Source organism: Otolemur garnettii, unplaced genomic scaffold (assembly GCF_000181295.1).
Source record: "Otolemur garnettii isolate 467f Iridium unplaced genomic scaffold, OtoGar3 scaffold00139, whole genome shotgun sequence".
Classification (NCBI taxonomy): Eukaryota; Metazoa; Chordata; class Mammalia; order Primates; family Galagidae; genus Otolemur; species Otolemur garnettii.
The window spans coordinates 164504-190182 of record NW_003852534.1 but is presented as its reverse complement, the minus strand read 5'-3'; the positions used below and the strand labels follow the sequence as shown (position 1 = coordinate 190182).

The 25679-nt window shown below is 41.2% G+C and overlaps 2 protein-coding genes across 3 annotated transcripts in view; one reads left to right on the top strand and one right to left on the bottom strand.

Annotated features, from left to right (window-relative positions):
* ACP1 (acid phosphatase 1) overlaps window positions 1–10327 on the bottom strand; it is a 14583-nt gene extending 4256 nt beyond the window's left edge. Inside the window, exons 1-3 of one of the 2 annotated variants that reach the window (XM_003798553.3) lie at window positions 10261–10327; window positions 3730–3803; window positions 3380–3493 (exon numbers count right to left, since the gene is read on the bottom strand). In XM_003798553.3, the coding sequence (XP_003798601.1) occupies window positions 3380–3493; window positions 3730–3803; window positions 10261–10303 (231 nt within the window). In that variant the 5' untranslated portion in view covers window positions 10304–10327. Of the gene's footprint in view, window positions 1–3379; window positions 3494–3533; window positions 3648–3729; window positions 3804–10260 lie in introns of both variants that reach the window. The other variant, XM_003798552.3, reaches the window with a different exon arrangement.
* A 530-nt stretch (window positions 10328–10857) lies between these two features.
* Window positions 10858–25679, top strand: part of SH3YL1 (SH3 and SYLF domain containing 1) — a 48479-nt gene continuing 33657 nt past the window's right edge. The window contains exon 1 of the mRNA XM_023518426.1: window positions 10858–10872. Within this exon, the coding sequence (XP_023374194.1) occupies window position 10872 (1 nt within the window). The 5' untranslated portion in view covers window positions 10858–10871. The remainder of the gene's footprint in view (window positions 10873–25679) is intronic.

Genomic DNA, 25679 nt, shown 5'->3' with positions numbered 1-25679 from the left:
GGCTTTGTGAGCCAGAAACTCTCTCAAAAGTTCCAGGACAGAAAAGCAGATTCTCAGATGACCCAGATGTCAGAGCTATCCCTTAAAATAACTGTGATGGTCTAATATAAGGCAAGACATGAAATTTCACCAGAAAAATCAAACAATACCTAAGTAAAAAAAATTACAGACTCAGTATATGCATATAGGCTTAAAAACAGGAGAAGGATGAAAAAACAGGTCAGCAGCAAATCTCAGACTGAAGAATAAAGTAAAAAGGGTGGAAAATAAAAAAAAAAGGACACATGAAATGTTTAATATATACACAAGGTGAATCTCGAGGAAAAGAGAAAGAAAAGTAAAATATGAAAAGTTAACAGCTCAGAATTTTCCAAAACTGACAAGAAACACGAAGCCACGGATTCAAGAATTAAATTTTGGCCTATCATACTAAAACTGCTAAAAACTAAGTAGCAAAAAACCCCCTTAAAGACAGCCAGAGAAAATGGTAGACAACAAAAAGAAACTGATTAAATGATTTTTCTGAGTGGTAAGTGGAAATAACTACCATTCTTCAGCAAACTTTTTTAGAGGACAGAAAAAGAAGGAATATTCCCAATGTACTTTATGAGGCTGCCAACCCTGACAGGCCATGTCTAATGCTGGGCACCCAACAGAACCACAAATAGGTGTACCCCTTTACCCACAGCAGCACTCTCTGGGTAGCCCCAAGCTAGAAACAACCCACATGTCAATCAAGAGTAGATTGGACAGGCGGCACCCATAGCTCAGTGGGTAGGGTGCCAGCCATATACACTGAGGCTGGCAGGTTCAAACCCGCCCCGGGGCCAGCTAAAAACAACAATGACAACTGCAACAACAACAAAAAATAGCTGGGCGTTGTGGCAGGCACCTGTAGTCCCAGCTACTTGGGAAGCTGAAGCAAGAGAATCACATAAGCCCAAGAGTTTTAGGTTGCTGAGCTGTGATGCCACGGCATTCTACCCAGGGTGACAAAGTGAAATTCTGTCTCAAAAAAAAAAAAGAGTAGATCAGATACAGAGATTGTGAAATGATCCACTGCCCGGGAACAACAATGACGAACTATTGTTACAAGGAACAACATGGATAATATGACAAGCCAAAGAAGCTGACCGAAAAGAGTACATACTGTAATTCCACTTCTATAATGTTAGTAAGATAGAATGAATTTTTGGTGTTGATCTCCAAAGGAGTAAAGAGTAGCTAGCTGTCAAAGGACCTCTATGCACAAGACAATGAAAAGTTTATTGAAAAAAGAAAAGAAAGCATAATAAGGCAAAAATTTCTATCTAACTAACTGGACTGAGAGCTCACAAACTCGAGAGACTGACTACAAGAGTAAAAAAAAAATAAACACCCTAAAAAAATGTATTAAATCTTGGCTGCGAGTACTGGGAAAATTAAGATTTTAAGAAACAAGTACGAGTAGTTATTACACAAATTATGATAATCAGTAAAGAAAAAGAACTTATAAACATGACAAAGATCTGATGAGAGACTGATTTAGAAACCATACCTTATTAGTATTTCAAAATTTCTTAAAATAACATTGCTGAGAAAATTTTCTTAAAAGAAAGCAACAGGGAAAAGAAAAGTGCAACAATCAGATTCTGTGCAAATGCTATTTCCAATCTGTTATTAAAACTACTCCTGAAAGAAAGTTTCTGACTTTGCTTTTATAAGGCATAGGCATTTAAAATACTTCATTTGCATCCATTTTGTTATATACTTTGTATGTGAAAAATAATCTGACCATAACAACATAAAACTTGAAAGGATGAGTGCTTGTAATTCTGAAAGATTACTCAAAATAAATCTATATTCTTTGAATGGCAAGTAGAAACTGGCAAGGTATGAAAAAATATGAAGAGACATGAAGAGACAAATGATATTATTGGTTAGGAATTTTATGGTGTATCATCACAACCATATTATGAAAGCATTTAAAATTTTATTCTTTTTTAAAATGCTCTGATTCCTCATTTACATGTGTTACTATTTGTTTTCCTACAAACCACGAGGCCTCAAATATTACAAAAAGGCTAATGATATTTAAAACATTGTACATCCTAATTTAACAGTGAGTAATGAAACTTAATTCCATATTTAACTATCACATAAGACTTTTGTTAAATTATACCTTTTTGTGTTATAGTCTGTAAAACTATAAATAGCATTTTTAACTTTTAAGTTACCTGAGGGTAACTCTATAATTGGCTAAATATTTTATTTAGAAGTATCTTTAATTTCATCTCATATTTGTGATTAAAAATTATAAACCTGTTGAGTATTGTTAAGAAATGAATTTTATCTTTAGCATTCTGTCTTTATAATCAGCTTAATGTGTTTTTATAAAATAAACAATTAATTACTTATCTAATATCTGCTATGCCAAAAGGTATCTTATGCCCATGGGTTATCTAGGCAAACTGGGATATAAATACCTTCTTGCACTATTTTAGTATCAATGATGTATTTGAGGATATTTGAATATACACTAAGAAACTTCTGAAAATTTGTTTACAGATCATGATTGAGTCTTGTAATTATTTTTCCAACTTCACATTTTGAGCAGGATATATTTTGCTAGATAGCATACTATAATTATGTACTTAATAGTGTATAAATTCCACATGCTTGGCCTTTTAGTAATATAATTTCAGTATTGGTATTTATAAAGAGGTAAAAAGTGTATTATTGCAAATGTTTATTTGGGTGCAATAAACCTGTATAAAACTTTAGAAAGTTCACTCTTCCACCCAATGAAAATTCTATTTCAGAAAGGGTCAGTCCGTAAGTACTTATAAAGAACTCTTAGAAAATCAACTGCATCTTCTAATGTATAATATAAGGCTATCTTCATTGGAAATTATAGTGTCTGTTGATGATTTTATTAAACTTTACACTTAAGTGTGGCATAACAGACTGTAATGTGTCCATGATATTAGTATTACCCTGTGTTTCTAAGGCACTTTACATTGAAACAATGTTTTGTATATATATTGTATAACTTTATTCTAGCAACAAACTTGTAATATCAGCAGAATAATCACCATGGCCTAAATGTATACCTAAAAATCACATAGAAGAAACAAGATGCAGAGAACCACTCAGCTGCAGCTGCCAACCAGGGTCTCTCCTTATAAATTATGTAACTTTTACATGCCACCTTAATAAGTAAATTCCAAAATCATGCTAGTCTGTTAGTACTGTGCAACCAGAAGTGATACAATGGGCTACAGCTGGTTGAGCTCACCCTAACTAGGCATTCCATTAGTATGTAAGTCTGGATAAGCCCCTCACAACTTCTCAAATTATAGGACTCTACATAGTAGAAATTAAACAAGATCTTGTCTACCTGTCTTGCTTTATGGGCTGTGTGAATGCCATGATTTCTCAGGCAGTTCACAGCTCTGGAGTCTGGGGCCCGGCCCACGTTCCAGTCAGAAACAGCGCCGCTGTCAATGACCCACTGAAACACAAAACACATGTCTCAAGTCCAAGAACGGTACCTGCCGGGCAACGTGGTTCATGGTAATGCCGTGCCTCCTCATGCAGCTCTGCCCCCGGTAGTCAGGGGGGTTCCCTATCTCATACCCCGATGTCGCTGCGCTGTCTATCCTCCACTGCAGGGAGAGAAAGGAATGGTTTTGGCAATTCCCTGCCCAGAGGCATTCAGGTTGGCCTAAGGTAAGGAGTGGTACTTACATTCTCTGAAACATTTTCATCAGTTACAAGTTTCCTAAAAACAGCTTCTGCAATGGGTGACCGACAAATGTTACCTTAAAAAAAAAGAGGGGCAGAAAGAGAAGATTAGGTTTTATGAGAGGGCAGATGCCAACTTTGTAAACCACTCCACACACTCAGCACACATAGGCTGTGCTGTCCCCAAGGAGAAACCACGGGCAGCACTCTTGCCTGACACAGTCCAGCCAGAGCATGGCAGGCTCTGATGGGAGAGCCAGTCAGCCCACAGTCAGTGATTTGATATCACCCATCCAAGTACTCAGACTATATAAATGACAGAGACATCAGAAAAACCATCTTAAGCAAAACAGCTGTTTTTTAGGTTGCTACTAATGACCTAGAATGAAATCATGCAATCAGTAAAGTGGGTAGCAACTAGCTTATTCTGAAATAAATACAATAAAATACTTGGGGAACTGGTTCCAGGACACCATACCAAATACACACAACATGTAAACCCACAAGTTGGCCCTGAAGAACTGCATATAGGAAGAGTGAGTCCTCCATATATAGAGGCTTCTCATCCCACAAATAATCATATTTTTAATCTTCATTTGCTTGAGAAAAATCCATGTACAAATGAATCCTTGCAGTTCAAACCCACACAGTTCAAGGGTCAACTGTGCATATTTTTAAGAATATCACACAAAAGAATGAGTATTGTTTCATAAAATAATATATAAACAATGTATTTAGGTATAAATACTGATTCAACACAAACTCTCACTGAGCAATCAGTGCCTCTGTCAAAGCCCCATGCCTGGCCAAAGAGTTAGGCAAACTGAGGTTAAGGACATGTCTCAGACCATCACATCTGCCTAAGATCTCTGACACCAGCTGCAAAGTCAGGGGTCCCAATGGCCACCCTCACTTCAGACCTGAAGGCAAAAACCTTGGGGGTCCCCTACTACTTCAGGTTTGATAATTCTCTATAATGCCTCACAAAATTCAGGAAAGCACTGCGCTTGTAATTATAATTTTATAGTAACAATAACACAATAAAAACCAGCCCAAGGAAGAGCTCCATGGGTGCACTACAGCCAAGTACCTAATAGGAAGCTCCCTTGCCCTCCTCCAGTCAAGAGTACCACCTGCCAGGAAGCTCATCAGAAGGGTCTCTATTGGGGTTTAATTATGGGGGCAGGACAGACTGGGCCAGGCTCCATCTCCTGGCTCCTCCTCCCAAGCCATCTCCTTTACACAGACCATGCTGGCACTAGGAGTAACAAAGGCACCACCAGCACTCCTGAACCTTCAAGGCATGTAGGTGACATCCCAAGATCTAGGACAAGGACCAAATTCCTTACTACAAAAGGGAAAAAGATAAAGAACATAAATTCTCCTCCCAAAATAGAGCTATCATGTGCCAAGCAATGTACTTAGAGGAGTTAACAGTCAGCTATAATAAAATACAGAGAATAAATGCTAATAAGCAATACAGTTCAGGAACACAAAAAAAATTCACAGAGCAAAAACAAAATAAAATTTCTTACTAGAAATTTACTTGAAAAAAATCCACATACAAGTTTTAAGGATGAGGAAGTTTTTGGTTTTTTTTTTTTTTGGAGACAGAATCTTGAGTCTTATTCTGTATCCTGAGTACAGTGTCATGGCATTGTCATAGCTCACAGCAACCTCAAATGCCTGGGCTCAGGTGATTCTCTTGCCTCAGCCTCCAAATAGCTGGGACTACGGATGCCTGCCATGATGCCAAGATAGGTTTTTCTATTTTTTGTTTTTGTAGTAGAGACGTGGTCTTGCTCTTATTCAGGCTGGTCCTGAACACCTGAAATCACGCAACCCACCCACCTTGGCCTCCCAGAGTGCTAGGATTACAAGTGTGAGCCACCACGCCCAGCCAAGGACGAGGCGGCTCTTGACAGGCAGAAGAAGGGAAGGCACTGAGGACTGTAGGCTCAAGCTGGTGAAGCTGAGAATGTGAGCTGAAGCTAGTATATAGGAGCCCTACAACACTGGGCAAGGACTTGGACTCAGTGTAACTACAGTGGGAAGAAACCAAAGGTTTTGAGGAAAGGATAATGCTATTTATTCAACAAACTTGTCTTGTATGCCTGCTTGCTATTCATGAGCCAAGCGCTGTGCCATGCCTGAAGATAAAGAGTTGCTCAGGACACAGACCCTTCCTTTAAGAAGGGTAGACAGCCAGCAGGGTCAAGAGACATGAAGTCCACTAGACAGAAGCAGAGACCACCTGGGGCTACCACGAAACAAATAGTAAGTAAGAGCGCAGAGGTATAAAAATGTGAGACCGTCTCACACACTGCAAGGGCCATACTGGCACTCCTATGACATAGCCAGGTTAATAAAAGAAAAGCAAGACAAACTTATTCAACTCAAGTTTTTTGTGACATAGGAGCTTTCAGAAAGATGACGCAGGGAAAGCCAATTTTATGCTCAGGCTCGGTAACAAGAGACAATCATGCAGGACTGACTACACAAAGACTGATCTACCGTGAGGTGAGAGGGGCACAGCAAAGCCTGCCCACGCTTCTGGCCTCTCTGTGCAGTGCACCTTTTTCCAGGATACAAGGCAGGTTGGGAGAAGGGAGACAGGGCCCTTTTCAGGTTTTATGGCTGATCCATCTTGGGTAAGAGGAATTCTGGTTTCTATGAATTGCTTCCTGGGGAAAAAGAGGTATAGGAGACAGGAAGGTGGCAAAACCTTGCACTGGTGTGCTCTGAGGCCGACCAACTTCCTTTAGGTCAAAGCACACAGCACACCAAATGCCACACTTTGGGGTGCAACGTTCCAAACTCAAACATTAGGAACTGAATTAAGGATAGAAAAGTGAAGAAAGGAAAAAGAGAAACTGCTAAACAGATGTGAGATTTTACTCTGTATTAATTTTAGAATCTTCTAGTTTATGGTAAGCATGTAGAATTAGAATCTTCTAGTGTGAATCACCAGGACTCCCTAGGCCATGAAACCAGCTGATACATCCTACATCATAAGACCTAAGCAGACATTGGACTTCTTTTCTACACAGGTTGTGGTTTTCACAGTAGCAAAAAGTTTATCTATAAACTTTTATAGATAAAAGTTTTATCTATAAAAGTTTATCTATGTCACGAGGGAAGAGAAGACAAACCTCAGATGTCCTCTATAAGCTAATTTGTGTGAAGTTTTTCTTTTCCACATTCTAAATTGTTTAGTTTTTTAAACAGGTATTACCTTCAACACCACTGTAATTACTGAAAGGCTCCCATATGGGTGTGGAATTTTTTTACTTGTCATCATATACCTTAGATACCTTGAAAATACTTTTAATAGCAAACACTTTATTTCAAAATTAAGACAGTTATAATTTGGAAGTCTAGAAAAAATAACAGATGCCTAATATCGCAGCATCTAAAGACATAATAAAAAGACTAGCTCCACTCCTTATAAATAATCACCATTAGCTGAAAAATAATAGCTCAGTTTGCCACAATACAAAAACTTGATTATTGATTATTAATCAAATACTTGATTATCTACTTTCTGAAAGGCGAATACTTCACCCTCTTGATTTCAAAAGGTGACATCCCCAAATTAGCGTGCTATTAAAGATTAGAGCACATGCGACATCACTAATCACAGGTACTTCAGGTTCTACCTACGGAGTAAGCTCCAAAAACTATAAATGCCATCTTCAGATTTATACAAAAGCTTCAATCTGTGAAGTCTCAAGCCTGCTTTTTCCAAATCAGGCAGCCTATTATGTATCCTTCCTTAACACCTTCATTTCAAGGATGGAGACTCACCAAGACAACAGTTAAGCTAAGAACAGAAGCTGTCTCTGCTTTACTTGGTGAGGGACCCCAGCACCCAGCAGCAAGTGGCACCACTAAGGAGACTGGAGCACAGCCCCAGACCACATTCTCCAACTAATTTCTACCTTATAAAACATAAGGCACTCCCAGTCCTCTTGCTGAAACATGGAGCTCAGTTCTTTTCTGCCACCAGCCTTACCAATGAAGAGCCATTCATGCTTTCTATACTTCAGTCTCAAAAGGATTTGAATAAATACTGTGAAGGAATAAAATTTTTGTATTTCAAAAACATACAGTTCTTACTGTCCTGTGTATGGCTATCACGTGAAATGGCTTTTATCTATATCTAATCTCCCCAGAATGCAATTATCAATACCTTACCCTAGAAAGGGCATGCCAAATTTCAGCCTAATCACAACATAACAGCTGGAAAACTTCTTTTTAATCTTAGATTACTTCCTACCTCTGCTCAAAACCCTCCAATGGCTTATCTCATTCAGAGTAAGCCCAAGGCTTCACATGGCCTCCCAAGATCTGGACTCAAAACACCTTGTGGCCCACCACCTCCACCTCTGTGTACAGCCTATAATGCTAAGAGTCATTTTTACATTGCTGAGTAGCAAGAAAAAACTCAAAAGTTCTGACGGAAAAATTATATGAAGTTCCAATTCTGGTGTCCACAAATATGGTCTACTGGAACAGACCTGAACTTAATTGTTTATGTACTGTTCAGGACTGCTTTTGCCCTACTTACAGCTTTGGTGTGACCCACAAGTGTCAGGTATGTATTCTCTGGCTTTTTAACCAGTGTTTGCAGACTCCTGTCCAAAACCATCCATTGTATATAAAGAATTAACTTCTCCCTGTACAGATATCTAGAATGTGGGAAATGAGAAAACAGTCACTCAAATTTTCTGCTCTGACTCTGCAGGGACAGATGAGGCCCCTGACTGAACAAAACTACCTGGTCACTACGTCCTACCCCTGTGGCTTCCATGTAGTTCTTAAGTGTGGCCACTGCTCTCCCTCAAAAATTTACCTGCTTTTCTCTGCACCACAGTTTCTCCAAAATAACCCCAGGCTTGCTTCCTGAGTCCTTTAAGTTTGCTCAAAGGTCACCTTCCAGGTGGGACCTTGCCTGACTGACCATCCTACTCAAAACTGACCTCCATTCCCAACCCCTTTTCCTGCTCTCCTTAGTATTTCAAACCAGCCAACTGAGCACAATGACTACTTACCATTGACTAAGAGAGAATATGAGAGCTAGAGAGCCTGAAATTTCTGCCTGTTTACTCACTGCCATTTATATCTCTAGATATAAATGTATCCCTACTTAAGAGTAGTAACCTGGCATACAGGAGATGCTATTTGGTACCAAATCTGAAAGTGAACTATTGCTTAATGAACTTGTGGATTTCATCAATGAGCCTTCAATTAAGCTCCTAAAAATAAAATGCCTATCAAAGTGAAACAAGGTGAGCCTTCTACTTCACTCATAAAAATGAGCTACGACAAATGCCTAGTGAGCATCTGTCATATATTATCTCAAAGCTGGAAATACAATAAAAAATAAGCCACAATTATTCCCTCAAGAAAATATAATCTAGCTGGGATCTCCACAGGCCATCAAATAATTAAAATTTGTGTAATAAAAGATGTCTTAAGGGGTTCACAAGAAATAACTAGTGGTCTGGGAAACCAAAGAAGGAAATATTTAGGTTGGACCTTACAAAATATAATAATAGGCTTGCCAGGCAAAATAGGCACCCAATAACATAAACGCATCAACCCTCTAACAACAATAAAAGGTTCTAGAAGGTAGTGTCTGGAGCATTTGGGCCAGAAAAAGTAAAGGAGATATAACAGGTAGGTTCTGGTGGGCTCCTCTGCAGGAAATGCGAACTCACTGGAAATGTCAAGAACTGCACTACTGCCAACCTAGGCCGCGCCTCTTAGTGTGGAGGCACTGCAGAATGTAACTGAGTAGTGAGTGCTACACCACAGGAGGATTCCTAGGGGCCTAGACACTAAAGAGACAGTAAATTCTACTTTATGTAAGGAGACCTAAGTACTAAAATTCGAGGAGAGAAAATCTGAGCTGGAAGGTACTTAAAGAATTGTTTAAAAAAATAAATATTTTTCATGTTGACAGAGATCACATAATGACCTGGAGAACCAAGTTCTCCCAGTCTTGCTTTTTACAACAAGAAACTCTAAACCATAGCATTTAAAATCCCTTTAGATCGGTTCCAAGTTTGAGTCCGCGGCTAATGAAAATAATAAGAAAGGCAACGTCATCATGGGTCTCAGCAGGTCCCCAAGAGAGCTTATCAATCCGGTAGCCCCAGGCCTACCCCGCCACCATCGGAAGAACCCTGGCTTGGAGGGTCGGTGGCTGCAAATACCAGTGGACCAGAGTGGAGCGGGCTGGGCAGGATTGACTAGAGGGGCAGCCGAGGCGGAGGAATAGAGGAGCAGGAGAGGGGACCCGAGAGAGGAGGAGAGGAGGCGGGCAAGAGGAGTGGTGGGGCGGGAGAGGGGGCGGGGCGAGAGGCGGGAGGGGCGCAGGCCAGAGAGGCGTCGGGTCGCCCACCCAGGCCTCCTGGTCCTCGACCTCTTCTCGCTCACGTTCCATGCCTAACGGCGCAGTCCACAGTGCAGAGGCGGTCCCAAGTCCTCCAGAGAAAGTCAGGGCGGGTTTAGCCGGAGCCAACTTACCCAGACACACGAACAGCACTGACTTGGGTACCGCCTCCGCCATCTTCCCGCGCACAGGCGCCGGAAAATCGCGTCCCAATAGCGCGGCCCCCGCGCACGCGCATAGCAGTCCTCCACCCCCGCACAAACTCCGCTCGCGCCTGCGCAGTCTGGCTCCAGTGCCTCCGGGGCGTGGAGGGGGGCCGGCGTCTGCGCAGTCAGCCTCAAAGAGCCCGCGGAGACAATCAGTTCTGGCCCTAGAGGGGGCGGGGCCTGACCCAAGCGCACGTGGGGCTGTGTAGGTGCAGTGCAGCGGGCAACTGCGTCCGACAAGGGCCGAGGTGTCCAATTCGAGGCCTCTGCAAGCAGCCACCTGCCGTGGGCTAGTGGGTTTGATTTACTCATTTAAAAAGAGAGCGAGGAGGTGGGGTGCTACCTTCCTCCGGGGGCTGGTGGTGTTTGTGCCGCCAGGTAAGTGAAGTGGTGCTGCGCTTCGAACGCGGAAGCTGCTCGCCTCCCCCGCACCTGCCTCTTGTGCGCACCTGGCGTGCGCCCCGCCCGGAGGCGGAGCCGCGCGGCGCTTCCTCTTCCGCAGGTGCGCGGGGTGCAGGTGTGCGGGACGCCGGGCGAAGAGTGAGTAACCGGGCCTGGGGCGGCAGCGTATCGGGGCTGTCACTGCTGGGCTCTTGTTAACTTAGAACCTCCTTCAAATAGGATCTAAGACTCCAGTTCTCGAGACTTGACTGCGGTGATTTTCACTAAAGTTTACCCACAGTTCTGATTCTTGAGAAAGCCCTCCCCCAGTTTTGAGAGGTAGCCACTGCGTCTCCCTCTCCTGCCCTTCGCCGCAGGTTGTTCCGAAGCTGGTCGGAGGGTGAGGCCGGCGGGGGTGGAGGGTCTGACCCTGCGCCCACCTGGCCGCCCAGGAACGCAGGGAAAATCCCTGGGCGGGAGGCGGGGCTCCATGCTGCGCCCAGCCTGGTAGTTTTTCTTTTTTGAAGAAGTATGAAACTGTTCTGAATCGGTTGATAACCTTGAGGAACTGAGAGTTACCCTGCTGGCTGAAAATGTGTCTTATTGCTTCGTTTCAACAGCTAAGTTAGTGTTGCCAGTGCTGCTTCGGAAGCTGAGTTGAAGAGGCTGGTTCTTGGATTTGACCCTCCTGGCCACCAGGGGGTCTGGGTCTGGCCTTGGTTTCTTTTCTGTCTGCTTGTTTTTTGAGGTGTTTTTGTTGAGATGTGGGGAAATGCCTGAATTATAATGAGTTAGTCAGAAAACTTCCACACACAGTTCAGAGAGGTAGCAGGTGTCAGTCTAGGAGGCTGTTCCCCTCATCAGGCTGGCCTGTTATTAAAATACCTGCACAACGACTGGTGTTTACAAATTAGTTGGAGGTTAAAATAATCAAGTGAGTAATAACCTCCATCCGGTTCATCATGTTTAAGGATGTTTATTTGATTCACTGATGTTCTACTTAAAATTTCTGTAAAACGAGTAAACACTACCCTTCATCCTTTGTAAAACTTCAAAAAAAAATTTTTTTTAAAAATCTTTGCTTAGGCTCAGAGCCTGTACATGCACCTGTGCTAGCGGGTTGGAACCCAGCCTGGGCCAGCTAAACAACAGTGACAACTGCAATAAGAAAATAGCTGGGCGTTTGAAAATGGGCGCTTGTAGTCCCAGCTACTTAGGAGGCTGAGGCAAGAGAATTGCTTGAGCCCAGGAGTTGGAGGTTGCTGTGAGCTGTGATGCTACAGCACTCTACCAAAGGCGGCATAGTGAGACTCTGTCTCAAAAAAAAAAAAAGAAAAAGAAAAAAAAACTTTGCTAATCACGAGTGATTTGATACTTTTATTCTATTTAAGAAATCTTTATTCTCAGATTTCTCACTACTTAGAAATAAGGATTTGGTATGTCAAAATAACAAACTTGATACAAGTTGAAGGGAACGTTGCTTTGCTGCCTGGACTTTGCTGGATAGTCATAAAGTCCATGAGTCCCTCAGCCGATGCTTGTGTCACTGCCGTAACAGCCAATGAGCACGTTGGCTTATTTGCCAGCAGCCCCCTAAAAAGACATGATTCTCTGAAGTTTAAGACCTAGACACGTTGAATTTTTAAACTTTCTTTAGAAAGAATCGTGTTTTACACCAAATGATCAGACCAGAGCAGCACGTGTGATCATGTGTGAGCCGAGACAACTCTTCAGTTGAGGATGAGGTAAAGGAGACATAAATGAAGGATTTTCTTACCCCAAAGGGGGCTTCTCCTCACTTCTCACTCTCTGCCCTCCATCCACAGACTGGGCTCGGACGCACAGGCCACACAACTTGTTGACATTTCAGTGGTCAGTTAGGTTTAAAGTCTGGAGTAGGAAAGTTAATGATCTCACCAGAAACCCAGGTTTTGATTTTGAGAACGGACAGGCGTTATCTTCTTAGGAGAGAGTAATTGAACCCATAGAAAGACAAGAGTTGACTTAAAAAACAAAGATCATAAGTTTTTGACAGTGTTCAAAATAATATTTTATTAATAAAAGTAGCTAAAGTCAACATATCAGAGCTTCTTGAAAGATTACAGTTCCTTTAGTTTTTGGCTAAAATTTAATGAATTCTAAATATATCCTGAGCAATATTCTAGTTTATTTTTGGATGGGATTTTACTAGTTTAGTAAATTAGCCTCTTTTTCACATAAATTATGTGCTTTAATAATTTGATTAACATATAATTAATGGAAATTTGGAAAAGCAAATTTACTAAGCTTGCTCCTCCCATAGGTACTCCTTTCATAATTGAGTCTATTGAAGAAAATAATGATAGAGGTACTAATTTGGGAATCCTGAGCTCTGGCCCTTGGTGAAGGTCTAGATTGGACACAATGTAGTCAGCCCCCAATTTGGGTTGTAGTCTGCTGCAGGTGGGATTCTCATGTCACTTTTTGCTCCCAGTGGCCTTAGCCCTGAGTTTGTTGATATATAATCAATAGGTAAAATTACTTCCAGGTCTTAGTTTTTGAAATTTCCAAAGTAAAAGTTTCCTTCCCTATATTTTATAAACCTTTTTTTTTTTTTTTTTGAGACAGAGTCTCATTGTGTCGCCCTCGGTAGAGTGCTGTGGCGTCACAGCTCATAGGAACCTCAAACTCTTGGACTTAAGCGATTCTCTTGCCTTAGCCTCCCAAATAGCTGGGACTACAGGTGCCCACCACAATGCCCAGCTAATTTTTTGTTGCGATTGTCGTTGTTGTTTAGCTGGCCCAGGCTTGATTTGAACCTACCAGCCTTGATGTACGTGGCCGGCGCCGTAAGCACTGTGCTGTGGACACCGAGCCTATAAACCCTTTTTAATACTTATAAAATTGTCTTACTATGGAAAATTTCAAACATTTTAATTGGGTTTTAAAGAAAACCTTACATCTGTGAGTATCTTAGCTTGAAACTTGGCAGCCACCCTTCCCTTAGAGGAAAAAATCAAATATTTATAGAAAATTGGCTTGATCTTGGACTTCAAGAGACTTAAAACTTTTTTTTTTTTTTGGATGCAAACTATGATTTAAGGTTTAAGAGGCTTCCTTAGTAATGACCCGTATCTTTGTAACTTCAGTGATGTGATAGAATATGATATCAGCGTTTGTACTCTGTGCCTGTGACATAGCTGAGGAAAAGTGGGTGAGCCATTATTAGAGGCTGAGGACAGGAATTGAGGCTAATATCTAAATTTTTTATTTATATATTTTCTGACAAATTATTGCACATAACTGTGACCTGGCAATACAGTTTATCAGAAGTTTAATAGAATCTGTGATACTTTCTGTAGTTCTGCTGACACACTGAAGACATCCTGTGACCAGCCTTGTCGACAGGCAGTTCTCAGCAAGAGGGTGGTGCACAGGCCAGGGCTGCATTTGTCCTGCCCCTCCGCTGCTGTATTTGCACAGTAAGCCGTTGGTCAAGGGCGTTTACTAGCAGCTAACTCTCCACTGAGGAATCTGCCTAGTTGACTATCTAGTACTGCCCGATTGAGAATTCCAAGTAGAAAGTCTTTTGAGGGGATAATCTTTACGTATTATTTACTATGCTTTTAATTGCACATGTCAGAAAATAAGAGTCTAGATTGGCTTTAACAGAAAAAGAGTTTACTGGTCCATGTGACAGACCAGCTCAGTGCACTGGATTCTGGCTCTGCCTCTTGGTCAGCTGAGCCTGACTTTGGTCTCAGACTCTTCCCTTATAGAGGCAGAACTCTGCAGCAAGGAAGGGCTTTGGGAACTGTCCCTTGTCAGCTCCCACACAGGTCCCTCAGTGGACGGTTGTATGGCTTCCCTAATAGTGCAGACTTGGGGTACCTGCTCCTCAGTGTGACAGCTGCAGCATATGGAAGCAGGCAAAGTGCTGCTTCTAAAGTAAATTAAATTAAATATGGAGCAAAAGGAAGAAAAGAAGAAATTCTTATTACAGCGAGCTAATTCAGATGTGTTGAGCACCTAAACTGGGACATCCAACACATGGCCCACAGGCCACATGCAGCCCAGCAGGCTAAGGATGCCCAACAATAAAAGCATAAAATATTACAAAAAAGTTTTTTAAGTTTTTTTGTGGAACTCAATTGCATAGTTCTCAAACATGAACCTTACAGATGACAACGTGTCACAATGTCATGTAAAATAAACATGCATAGGGCTGGAGATTTGTACACACATGGCTTTAGTTTTAAGCAATGTGCATCTTCCAGTGTGTTGCCTTCCAAGCCCAGACAGCTGAACTGACACTATTAGACATCACATTTGCTTTCAGTGACTTGGTGTGGCACCAACTATCTATAATATTTCAACCTACCATTGCAACATTAGGCATTTAATGTCGTTTAGGAGTTAGGTGAGCATTCTTATTTGATTACTAAGGCACTTCCACACCTTGGTGGCACCTCAGCATCACCTGCCAGCTTTATAATCAGCCTCCACGTCACCCTGCACCAGCAGCCAGATGTGGAAGGACCCAAACTTTACTCTATTTTCCTGTCAATTACCATAATAAAAGTATAGTCCTTTATCTATTATTTTTTAATCACAGCATGGCTTCTACAATGTCTCAAAAGAAAGCAGTACTCTCCTTCAAAATAAAAATTACAGATGAAAGAAGAGCCTTCAATGAAACTAAACTCAATGCAAAGTTGAGGACAGCTGTCCAGGAAGCAGAGATTCTAAAGAATGGAAGTCAGTGTTCCAAAATACAGAACTTTGAGATTGCTTATGCATGTATAGACAAAACCCAGGAACATTTAACAGAATTTTAACATCTTTCTGTGTAAGCCTTAATGCACAGTTGCAATAATAAGATTAGTTGAAGTGTTCCTTTTCTTTCAGGAAAGGTGCATTTAATAGTCCACCCTGAAGATGTGACAGGTGTCCTGGACACCATGTGGTCTAGTTGGGTGCAGGACAATAAAAGAGGCAGTTAGTTTGCAACAGAGACCAGTAGGTGAAAGGGGAGTCATTTACAGAATAAGAACAAAGGAAGCTATGCTTTAATCTCAGAAGCAGAATTGCAAAGATGCTTGTGACTCAGACTCCAGGGCTGAACTTCTTACATGTTTAGAGAGTCTTAAATTTTTTTTTTTCTTCATACAGCCAACCGGTCAAAACAGGGAACAGAGAAACAACTTGGAGGCTGCTAATAGACCTAACAGGAAATGATATTCTCTGGGCCAGGATGGTGTAGGGAATGAGGGAAATGTCCTTAGATTCTGCATCTATTTTGATTATATTCTTCAAGGTCACTAGCCCAAGGCAGGCAGGTCATAGTTGCCCTGGGTTTTGAGCATGAGCTGTATGTGAGAGCCTACAGGAGAGGAGCCTTGCAGGCCCCTGGGCAGATGGGACGGGTGCTAATGTCAGAATATGCTAAGTTGGAGGTGCTGTGGCTGACATTGCCAGACTGCAATTTAGGGGATTTAGGAGACAGTTAAAGAATAAATAAAACTTAAGAATTACCAAAATGGTGCTTTAAGTTGTAAGTGCTGAGGGGCACCTGAGGTTTTGAGTGTCAGGAGAAGAGCCTGAAGCCTCAGGCAAGATGGGGACCTGCACTCCTTTGGAGAGCTGACTGTGTCAGTGGTGGGCAGTGCTGGCTGGTCATGTGAACCAGATGTGCAGTTGGTTGTGTGCAGCCTGGTGGGGAAGCTCAGTGCCCCTGAGGCAGTAGCAGAATTGGGCAGACCCTTCCCTAGGGACAACTGGGTGACCCCAGGCAGGTGGCCAGCAGGGTCTAGCCTGGCAGGGTCCTTACCGGAAGGCTGTGGAAAATGGACTCCTGTAGGAAGCAGCATTAAAATTGCTCTTGAGGAAGGAACTGTATTTCCATGAGCCAGATGTCAGCTATTTTGTTTCTGCAAAGGGCCAAATGGTGCATGTATTAGGCTATGAGAACCAAGAGGTTAAATTTAGGATACTACATAGAAGCTTTTATAACAAGAGAAAAGACAAACTTCCGCCAATATTTTATTGATGAAAATCAGGATATAGTAATAATTGAGTATTTTGCGATGCAATCTGCTGCTGGGATTCTGCCTAGGTGCAGCATTCTGCTCACATGGCCCTTGGTGGTCTTTCTTGTCATCAAAATGGAGCTGAACCATGCATCTGTCACTGCTGACCTCTAACATGGTTTGACCTGTTGTGTCTTTGAAAATATCCTTTTGTAGAAAATCTTCTTCTTTTTATTTAATTCAACCTTTAAGAAATGTAAAAACCATTCTTAACAGGTCAAAGGAGAGCATGTGTAGCTGACCACCCTCTGTGTCCACTGTCAACTCTCTGACACACAGCCCCCACCAAGTTATGCTTAGGGATAAACAACAGAATTCCTGAAAGTGTCACTCCATTAAAAAGGACAGGATGCTAAGCTTCCTTGGGAGAGGGCCTTGCAGCATGGAGGCCATCCAGCTAAGTCCTCCAGCCAGGGTGCAGGGTAAGGTTCCCTTCTCTCCATAGCTCCATCCAGTCAGAAACCAGAGCCTCCATGGCCTGGCAGTACCCAGACCTCCACACGTCCACAGCAGCAGCAGCTGACCACCAGACAGTGGGCTCTGCCCAGCACCCCAACATAGCCCAGTAGTTGATGCCTCTGCTATTCCGTGGCTTGACCAGACTTATTCCAAGGAGGCCTGGATCTCTTCCAAGCTCATGCTTTCTGAGAATTCTTACAGCCTGGGTTGCTATACAGAGATCCCTTGGGCCTTTTGTCACAGTAACAGTTCTCACCTGGCCCCTCTAACCTGCTGTGTGGCTCTTGCCTCCTGTCTACACCTCAGTTGCCACAGGTGAGCAGGAAGGTGTTGCTGTAGGAAGGACACAGCATGGTAGGGTCTGAATAAGGAAAATGCAGGGTCAAACCCTAGAATGTTAAATTATTTTAAGGTATGAGTACTGATGGGTATAGCAACATGACAGACACATCTTTTTATCCACTGTAACATTTAATGGAAAGGCAAAAACACTGTTTGGGTTTTTTTGTAAAAGACTTGCAAATAATAAATACTATGTATAGTAAATACTACAAGAGATATAAATATTAACATACAGTATAATCATATTTGATAAGTATTTTACCCATTTTTCTACCTCCTAAATGATTAAATGTATGTAAAAATGAGTCAAATCTCTTCCTAAATTAGAATATTAAAATTCTCTACCTTTCTTCTTCAGCAAATAGCAGGGAAAAATCAGAAATATTTTTCTCTGTAATAATTAGGGTAGTTAGCTGCAATAAGTAAGTCCCTGGCTCTGCACCATTAGCTCAGCAGCTAAGTAAGGCACCAGCCATAGACCCTGGAGCTGGTGTGTTTGAATCCAGCCTGGGCCTGCCAAACAACAATGACAACTGCAACCAAAAAAATAGCCAGGATTGTGGCGGGCGCCTGTAGTCCCAGCTACTTCGGAGGCTGAGGCAAGACAATTGCAGAAGCCCAAGAGTTTGAGGTTGCTGTGAGCCACTGCACTCTACGCAGGGCAACATAGTGAGACTCTGGCTCAATAAATAAATAAATAGGTCCCCAAAACTCTTTTGCTTACACAGTAAGAGTAACTTCTCCCTCCTATAATAGCTTTATGTGGGTGTTCAGGCAGCAACAGTTTCCTTTTCCCTGTGACTCAGGGATCTTCTCTCCTTGTCTCTGTGGTTCTGCCATCAAGGTCCTTTTCATCTAGCAAGTGACAAGGACAGAGAGGGTGGAGAAAACACACTCCTTAGCTGTCCTCCTACAGAAGTGACACATGAGCTCCGTGCTGTGGCACAGGTAGGACACGTGTGAGTGGCTGGCTGGCTCAGCACCACAGGAATAAAGCCAAGTCCCCACTTGTGGCTTAGTCATTCTATGAAAATTAAAGTTATGCTCCTTAGGTACCGGTGAAAAGTCAGAAAACAAATACATTATCTAATCACAATGCAAACAGCACTTAATAAAGGTCCTGTATTCATGGTGTCTGACCTGTCGCCTAGGGGCCACATGCTGATTTTGTGATGGCTCTTTTTGCTAATCTTAAGTCAGATAGTGAAAATTTTGCTCTGACCTTTTTTTTTTACTAATTAGCTTTTGTTAGCATTTGTGTTTTTAATGTGTGGCCCCAGGGAACTATTCTTCCAGTTTGCCCAGAGAAAGAAAGGTTGCCTGGCCCTGTATAAGCACACAAAGCTCTTCTCTTGCCATTTCCCCATTCACCTTGCTAACAGTATAAAATGAAAAAAAGTGAAGCTAGGTCCATCTGAGTGTGTACTCACTAAGTGGAGTTTTCACCATTTACCGTAATACTTCATTGGAAAATTGAAAATACCCCTGATTGTATGTTTTCCTTGATCACTTGGTGAATACCAAATAAATCACTGCCTTTACTATGTTACTCAAACTATGGCTAAAATCTTCCTCCACAAATTGTATTTAAAGGCCCAAATATTTACTTGGAATTTTCTTCATGTGTATGTTTTCTGAAACCCTCTAAATCTAAGGCCCTTTCGATCAAAGTATTGCTAATAGGCAAGTTTACGAGGATACTGGCAAACTGGCATCATTTTGAATGGATGTCTTGAGATTCCTTCCTGATAAAAGAATTATGGGCTTCTGAGAATTTTCTGCTTCTTCTCCATATTCACCATCGAAAATAAAAAGTGTCAGACTTTCAGTATCTCAACCCTATCAGCAAAATGGGATAGTTTTATTTTAAACAAGTATGTGATTGTTGAGAAAATGAGAAGTAACTTTATATTAAGTCCTTAAAATTCAGATTTCAGAATTATCAATATTATACACACATACATGACATACACTTTAGTATTTGGCACACATTCTGCCGCCAGCCACCTGTCTTCTGAGTGTCATCTGTGTGTCTGCCTAGTACACATATGTGCAGGGCTGAGAAGTCAGATTTCAAATGACAGACAATTGATGGAGTATTTATCCAGAATATGAATTTTTAGAGCTATAGGCATGTTTCCATTAATATCTTAAATATTTTATATATATATATGATATTCAGTTTGTGCGCAATAATTTTTGTGTAGTGTCTGACTCACATAAGAGACTATAGACAATAACATTTCCTCTGTGATCCACAATAGCCTGAGGGAAAAGTGAGTGTTTGCCTCAGTCTCCTGTGTGTCTCCCTGACTCTGGCCCCTCCCAGCACCCCACTCACCACCAGACCAGGTGTCTTTGTGTTTGTCTACACACAAACATATATCCCCATACTTAATACATATTTATTTTTGTATATGCTTTAAAACATTCACATAAATGTATCCCACCCAAATATCTTTAATGTAACTTGTTTTACTCTTCGATATTAATATTTTTCCATGTTAACATATACATTGTTCTAGTTTATTTGATGTTCTGCATAGGATTTCATTTTAATACTAAGGAAACTTTAGGGGTTTTGCTTTTATAAATGTATCTATTTTTATTTGTTATTATTTTGCTGTTAATGACATTTCCTCAGTGAACAGTCTTACACCTGCTACCAGCTGCTGTAACAATTAACAGACTGATTGGCTCACAGTGGGAGAACATTTATTCTTTCCTAGTCTTAGAAGCCAGAAGTGGGTAGTCTAGGAGTCTCCCAGGCCCCTCCAGGCTCCCCCCATGGCCACATGGCCCTTTCCTCCTCCCTATAATATAAGGACATACTCATCATTGGATTAGGAGCCACCTGGGATCTCTTATGCTCCTTAACTGCTCTGGTAAAAACTGGTTTCCCAAATAGTTCACATTCATAGGGGCCAGGTGGGCATACCTTTTGGGTAGCATCCCTGGGGTGAATTTGCACCTCTCTGCTGCACTGGTTCTCTGAAGCAACTGTGTCAATTGACACCGATAAGCATGAGGCTTCTCTTTGTGCCCTTAACCTACACCAACATTAGCAGATTTTTAACTTTTTTTTTATCTAAAGGATAAGAAATGCCAACTCAATCAGGCTCGGTGGCTCAACCCTATAATCCTACACTCTGGGAGGCTGAGGTGGGTGGATTGCATGAGCTCACAAATTCAAGACCAGCCTGAGCAAGTGCAATACCCTGTCTCTAAAAAAGAATAGCCAGGTGGTGTGGCTGGTGCCTGTATTCCCAGCTACTTGGGAAGCAGGAGGATCACTTGAGCCCAAGAGTTTGAGGTTACCGTGATGCTGCAGCACTCTACCAAGAGTGACAAAGTGAGACTCTGTCTCAGGAAAAAAAAAAAAAGAAGAAGGCAACTCATGGTCAGTCTTTGCACAGCCCTGCATCCTTGTCAATTTGATCAATTTTTTATCTTTGTTGACCTTAGATATCCTCTTTTGTGAATTGACTAACTGCACACTTTGCCTAGTTTTCTGTTATACTATTTTTATTGATGTTTAGAAGATCTTTATATATTCTAGACTCTAAATCTCTAGTTTATATGTATGACAAATATCTTTTAGTCTCGGGCTTTTATTTTTATTTTTTAAATGTATGTTGATATGTTTTTTAACTTTAACATAGTTAAATACATCTATAGTTTCCCTTTGTTATTGTACCTTGATTATGGGATTCTTTCACACCCCAAATGATAAAGATATTTTCTATTTTTATTCTAAGAGTATTAAATTTTTCTTTTAATATTTTATGTTATTTTGAAACAGGATCTCACTGTGTCGCCCTGGGTAGAGTGCTGTGGCATCACAGGTCACAGCAACCTCAAACTCTTGGGCTTAAGCGATTCTCTTGCCTCAGCCTTACAAGTAGCTGGGACTACACAACACCTGGCTATTTTTTGGTTCTAATTCTCATTGTTGTTTGCCAGCTCCAGTGTACGTAGCTGGCACCCTATCCACTGAGCCTCTTTTAATATTTTATCCTTTAATACATTGTAAGTTTTGTATATGAATAATATTGTAATCTAATTTTACTTCATTTGATATAAATTACCAATTGTCACGGAATACTTATTAATCTACTATGTCATCTCTGATAAATATTTTTAACTAGTAATATTTTTCTTTTTTTTCCATGAAGGTGGCATTTTAATTATTACAGCTTAGTCAATAAATTACGTTGTATATTTTTACAATATTAGGTTCCTACTTCACATCCTATACCAATGTAAGTTTGAGGTGAATCAAATGTTTAACATAAAAGCTCTGAAAGAAAATAGACGGTAATAGTTGTTTGACTGATTGAGACAGGGTCTCACCCTGTTGCCCAGGCTGGAGTGCAGTGGCACAATCACAGCTCACTGTATCCTCAAACTCTTAAGCTCAAGCGATCCTTCTCCCAAAGTGCTAGGATTACACGTTTGCAACACCACACTCAGCGGTTTTTTAAATAAAGGCCTTTATTCCTGGCAATAAGTAGAAAGACGAAAACAGTAGAAAGTCCAGAAAGATACTGCTATATAAAGGCAAATGCTAAAAACTATAAATAAATTTGAAAAACAACAAGCTGAGCTATAGATTTGCAACATAATTAAATTTACAGACAGAAGGAGGGTGACATCAGAAAAACAGACAAAGAACAGAAGAGAAAAACAGGAAATGTAAGTGAGGAGAAGCAAAGCTCTCTGGTATGCAGTGAGCTACCCCATCCCTACCCTTGCCTTGTGCCTGCTCAGCCTCCCCACAGGTTCTCTACATAGGTAACGTTTTGGGAAAGTTTTGATAAGGTAATAAAAACCTTTAAGAATTTGGATTCTTTTTTGTACTCATTAATTCCAACTCTTAAGAGTCTGTCCCAAGAAAAGTACTTTCCAGCAGCAGTATCTACAAAAGCTGGAAATGAAAGCAAGTCTGTCTGCTTGGCAGGAGGGAGCAAGCGATTAATGCCCATACCAAACACCGCCAATAGTATTGATGGCTATAAATAGTAGGGAAACCTTTTTTTCTTCAGTATTCACATATCTGTAGTTTTTCTTTGTTTCCACAATGTAGACGTGCCATGATCTCTGATCACTTACAAAAATAGAAATTTGTTGCCCCACTTAAGCCTTTTGTACAATTAATACTGAAGCAGAACATTCCTTCAATTCCTGGTTCTTCTATGACATTTTAAATCTTTACTGAATTTGGACTAATTATGTAATATGAAGTTGTGAATGAATATTCATAGTTTTTCCCCAAAAGATCATTATCTATTATCCAATACATTTCAACATACATGTGCGAAGCTGTCTTTATTATACTCTAATTTTTTCGCATGATTGCATCAGTTTCTAAACGTTTTACTTTGTAAAGCTGATGTTTCTGCCTGTATTTGCGTCTGCTTCAATACATTATTGAAATGATAGCTCCCAGCACAGTTTTTGGTGGAGCTGGCTTCTCTCCTTATTCTTTTACATATTTTTTTCCTAGCTCTTTATTTTTCCATTTGAACTTGAAAATTACTTGTTTAGGTGAAAGAAAGAAAGACTTAGAAGATGAATTTGATTTCATTAAAGACAAAAGGAGTAACACTATAAGCAAATTCGAAAGACATGACAAATAGGGAGTCAATTTCTGTAACTCATATTCCAGGATAGAAGTTTAGTTCCCTTACTTTAAATCAATAAGGTGCAGAGAAATGCCCCTGTAATGGACAAGACGTAGGAAAAACATCTGACAAATGTGGTCTACGTACCCCACCATCAAAGGACAAGTGGTGGGTCTACTGAGAGCTCCTGGTCGTGGTAGAGAAGCTGGGACTGAAAGCGCCGTCGGCACCTAGAAAGCTGGCAAGGCCGTGTCTTAGGAGTGGAGGACAGTGATGGAGCAAATTACATGAGTGCAGGTTTTCTGCCGGAGGGCACTTTCCAGACACACATGGAGGGGCAATGCCCAGAGGCAAGGCAGAAGCTGATCTCTGGGTCTACAGGCACTGCCCAAATGGGCTGCAGGGGAGGAGCTCCCTGCGCAGATTTTGGTGCAGGTGTCTCCGCAGGTGGGTCAGCCGGACCAGGTGCACCTGGGACATAGTCCAGTGGGCTTCACCTCCATTACAGGCCAAAATGGCCCTGAGGTTCACTCTCTATGCACTCAAAGCCTGAAAACAGGCCTTAAAGAGGTCAGCTGACCTGCAAGTTACCAGTGCCTGGCCGTGCTTTGTAGAAGAGCCAAGATCTAGACACTGGGCATAGCCACCATTGAATTTTACTAGTCGTGAGTAGAAAAAGGAAAGCATAACCCATAACTGGGAGAAGAATCAATCAAAAAAACCCAGACATGAGAGTTAATACAATTATCAGATAAGGATTTAAAATGCCTATTTTAGATATGCCAGAGATTTAAAGGACAGTGCAAATGTAATGCAGGGAACAGCCAAATGGAAGAGTTGAAAACACCATATCTGAGATGGTCTGAACAGAAGATTTTTTAAAAGAGCACTGAACCTGAAGACACCCCAGTTGAAAATATGCAAAGAGAAACATACTGGGAAGGAAAAGAACAGACCTGAGTGACATGTGCAGAAAAATAATCTAGTCTGACAAATACAAAGTGTAAGCACCAACACTGGAGAGGACACCTTGGGTGGGTTTTTAAAATAATACCTCCAAAAATTTAACTGATAGCACTAAGGAAATAAGGTGGCAAACCATAGACTGGGGAAAAAATGTTGAGTATATATCTATATTTAAATATCTTTTACAACTGAAAAAAAGACTGCACTTTTTTTAATGGAAAAATAATTGGATACTTGAAAGACAAACATAGGAAAAAAGGGTTCATTAGACATCTGAGATCTGAAAATTAAATCCACAAGATGTTACTACACACTCATTGAAATAACTAAAAAAATAAAATTAGAGTCTCAAGCTGTCACCCTGGGTAGTGTGCTGTGGTATCATAGCTCACAGCAACCTCAGACTCTTGGGTGTAAGCGATTCTCTTGCCTCAACCTCCCCGGGACTACAGGCACCCACCCAAGGCCTGGCTGTTTTTTTGTTTCAGTTGTCATTTTAGCTGGCCCAGGCTGGGGTATGTGGCTAGTGCCCTACCCACTGAGCTATGGGTGCTGCTAAAATAAGTAAAATGTTTAAAACTGGCCATTCCAAGTGTTGGTGAGGATGTGGAATAACCAGAACTCTCGTAGACTGGTGAAAGCCTGAAAATCACTTTAGAGACCCTTTGGGCAGCTTTTTACATAGTTAATCACACATTTCCCATGTAAACTATCAATTTCTATCCTAACAAATTAGTCAGGAGAAATAAAATATTCATCTACAAAATATCCCTTACACAGGAATATCTATAGCAGTTTTACTCCGAATAGCCCCAAACTGGAAACAATCCAACTGTCCATCAACAGTGAATGGAAAAACAAATTATGGTGTACGCATTAGGATGCCACTTAGAAATTAGCTAGACAGGAAATCCACACTTTTATATATTTCATATAAAATGAAATTCTGACATAAAACTACAATATAGGGACAAAAATCAATTTTGCACTTGAGATGGGACTGGGGACTGGCTGGGTCAGGTGGTAGTGGGGTGTGTATGCCTGCCCCAGCTCACTGTCACCAAACTGTAGCTGCAACATAGGTGAATTATGCTTCGTAAATTTTATCTCATGAAGTTTATTTTAAAGGCCTACACTGAGAGCCAGTATTTTAATTCTTCTGAAATAAAATCGAGTAAAAATTGAAAAGTGTCAAAATACTCTAATGTTATGACGTAGTTTGTTTTTAAAAGGGGCCAGGGGCCAGGCATAGTGTCCCACACCTGCAGTTCCAGATACTTGGAAAGCTAAGGCAAGAGGATCCCTTCAGCCCTATCTCTCTTTTTTTTTAATCTTTATTTTATTTTTATTTTTTTTTTAAGACAGAGTCTCACTTTGTCACCCTCCGTAGAGTGCGTGGCGTCACAGCTCACAGCAACCTCAAACTCTCAGGCTTAAGTGATTTCTCCTACCTCAACCTCCCAAGTAGCTGGGACTAGAGGTGCCCGCCAAAACGCCCAGCTTTTTT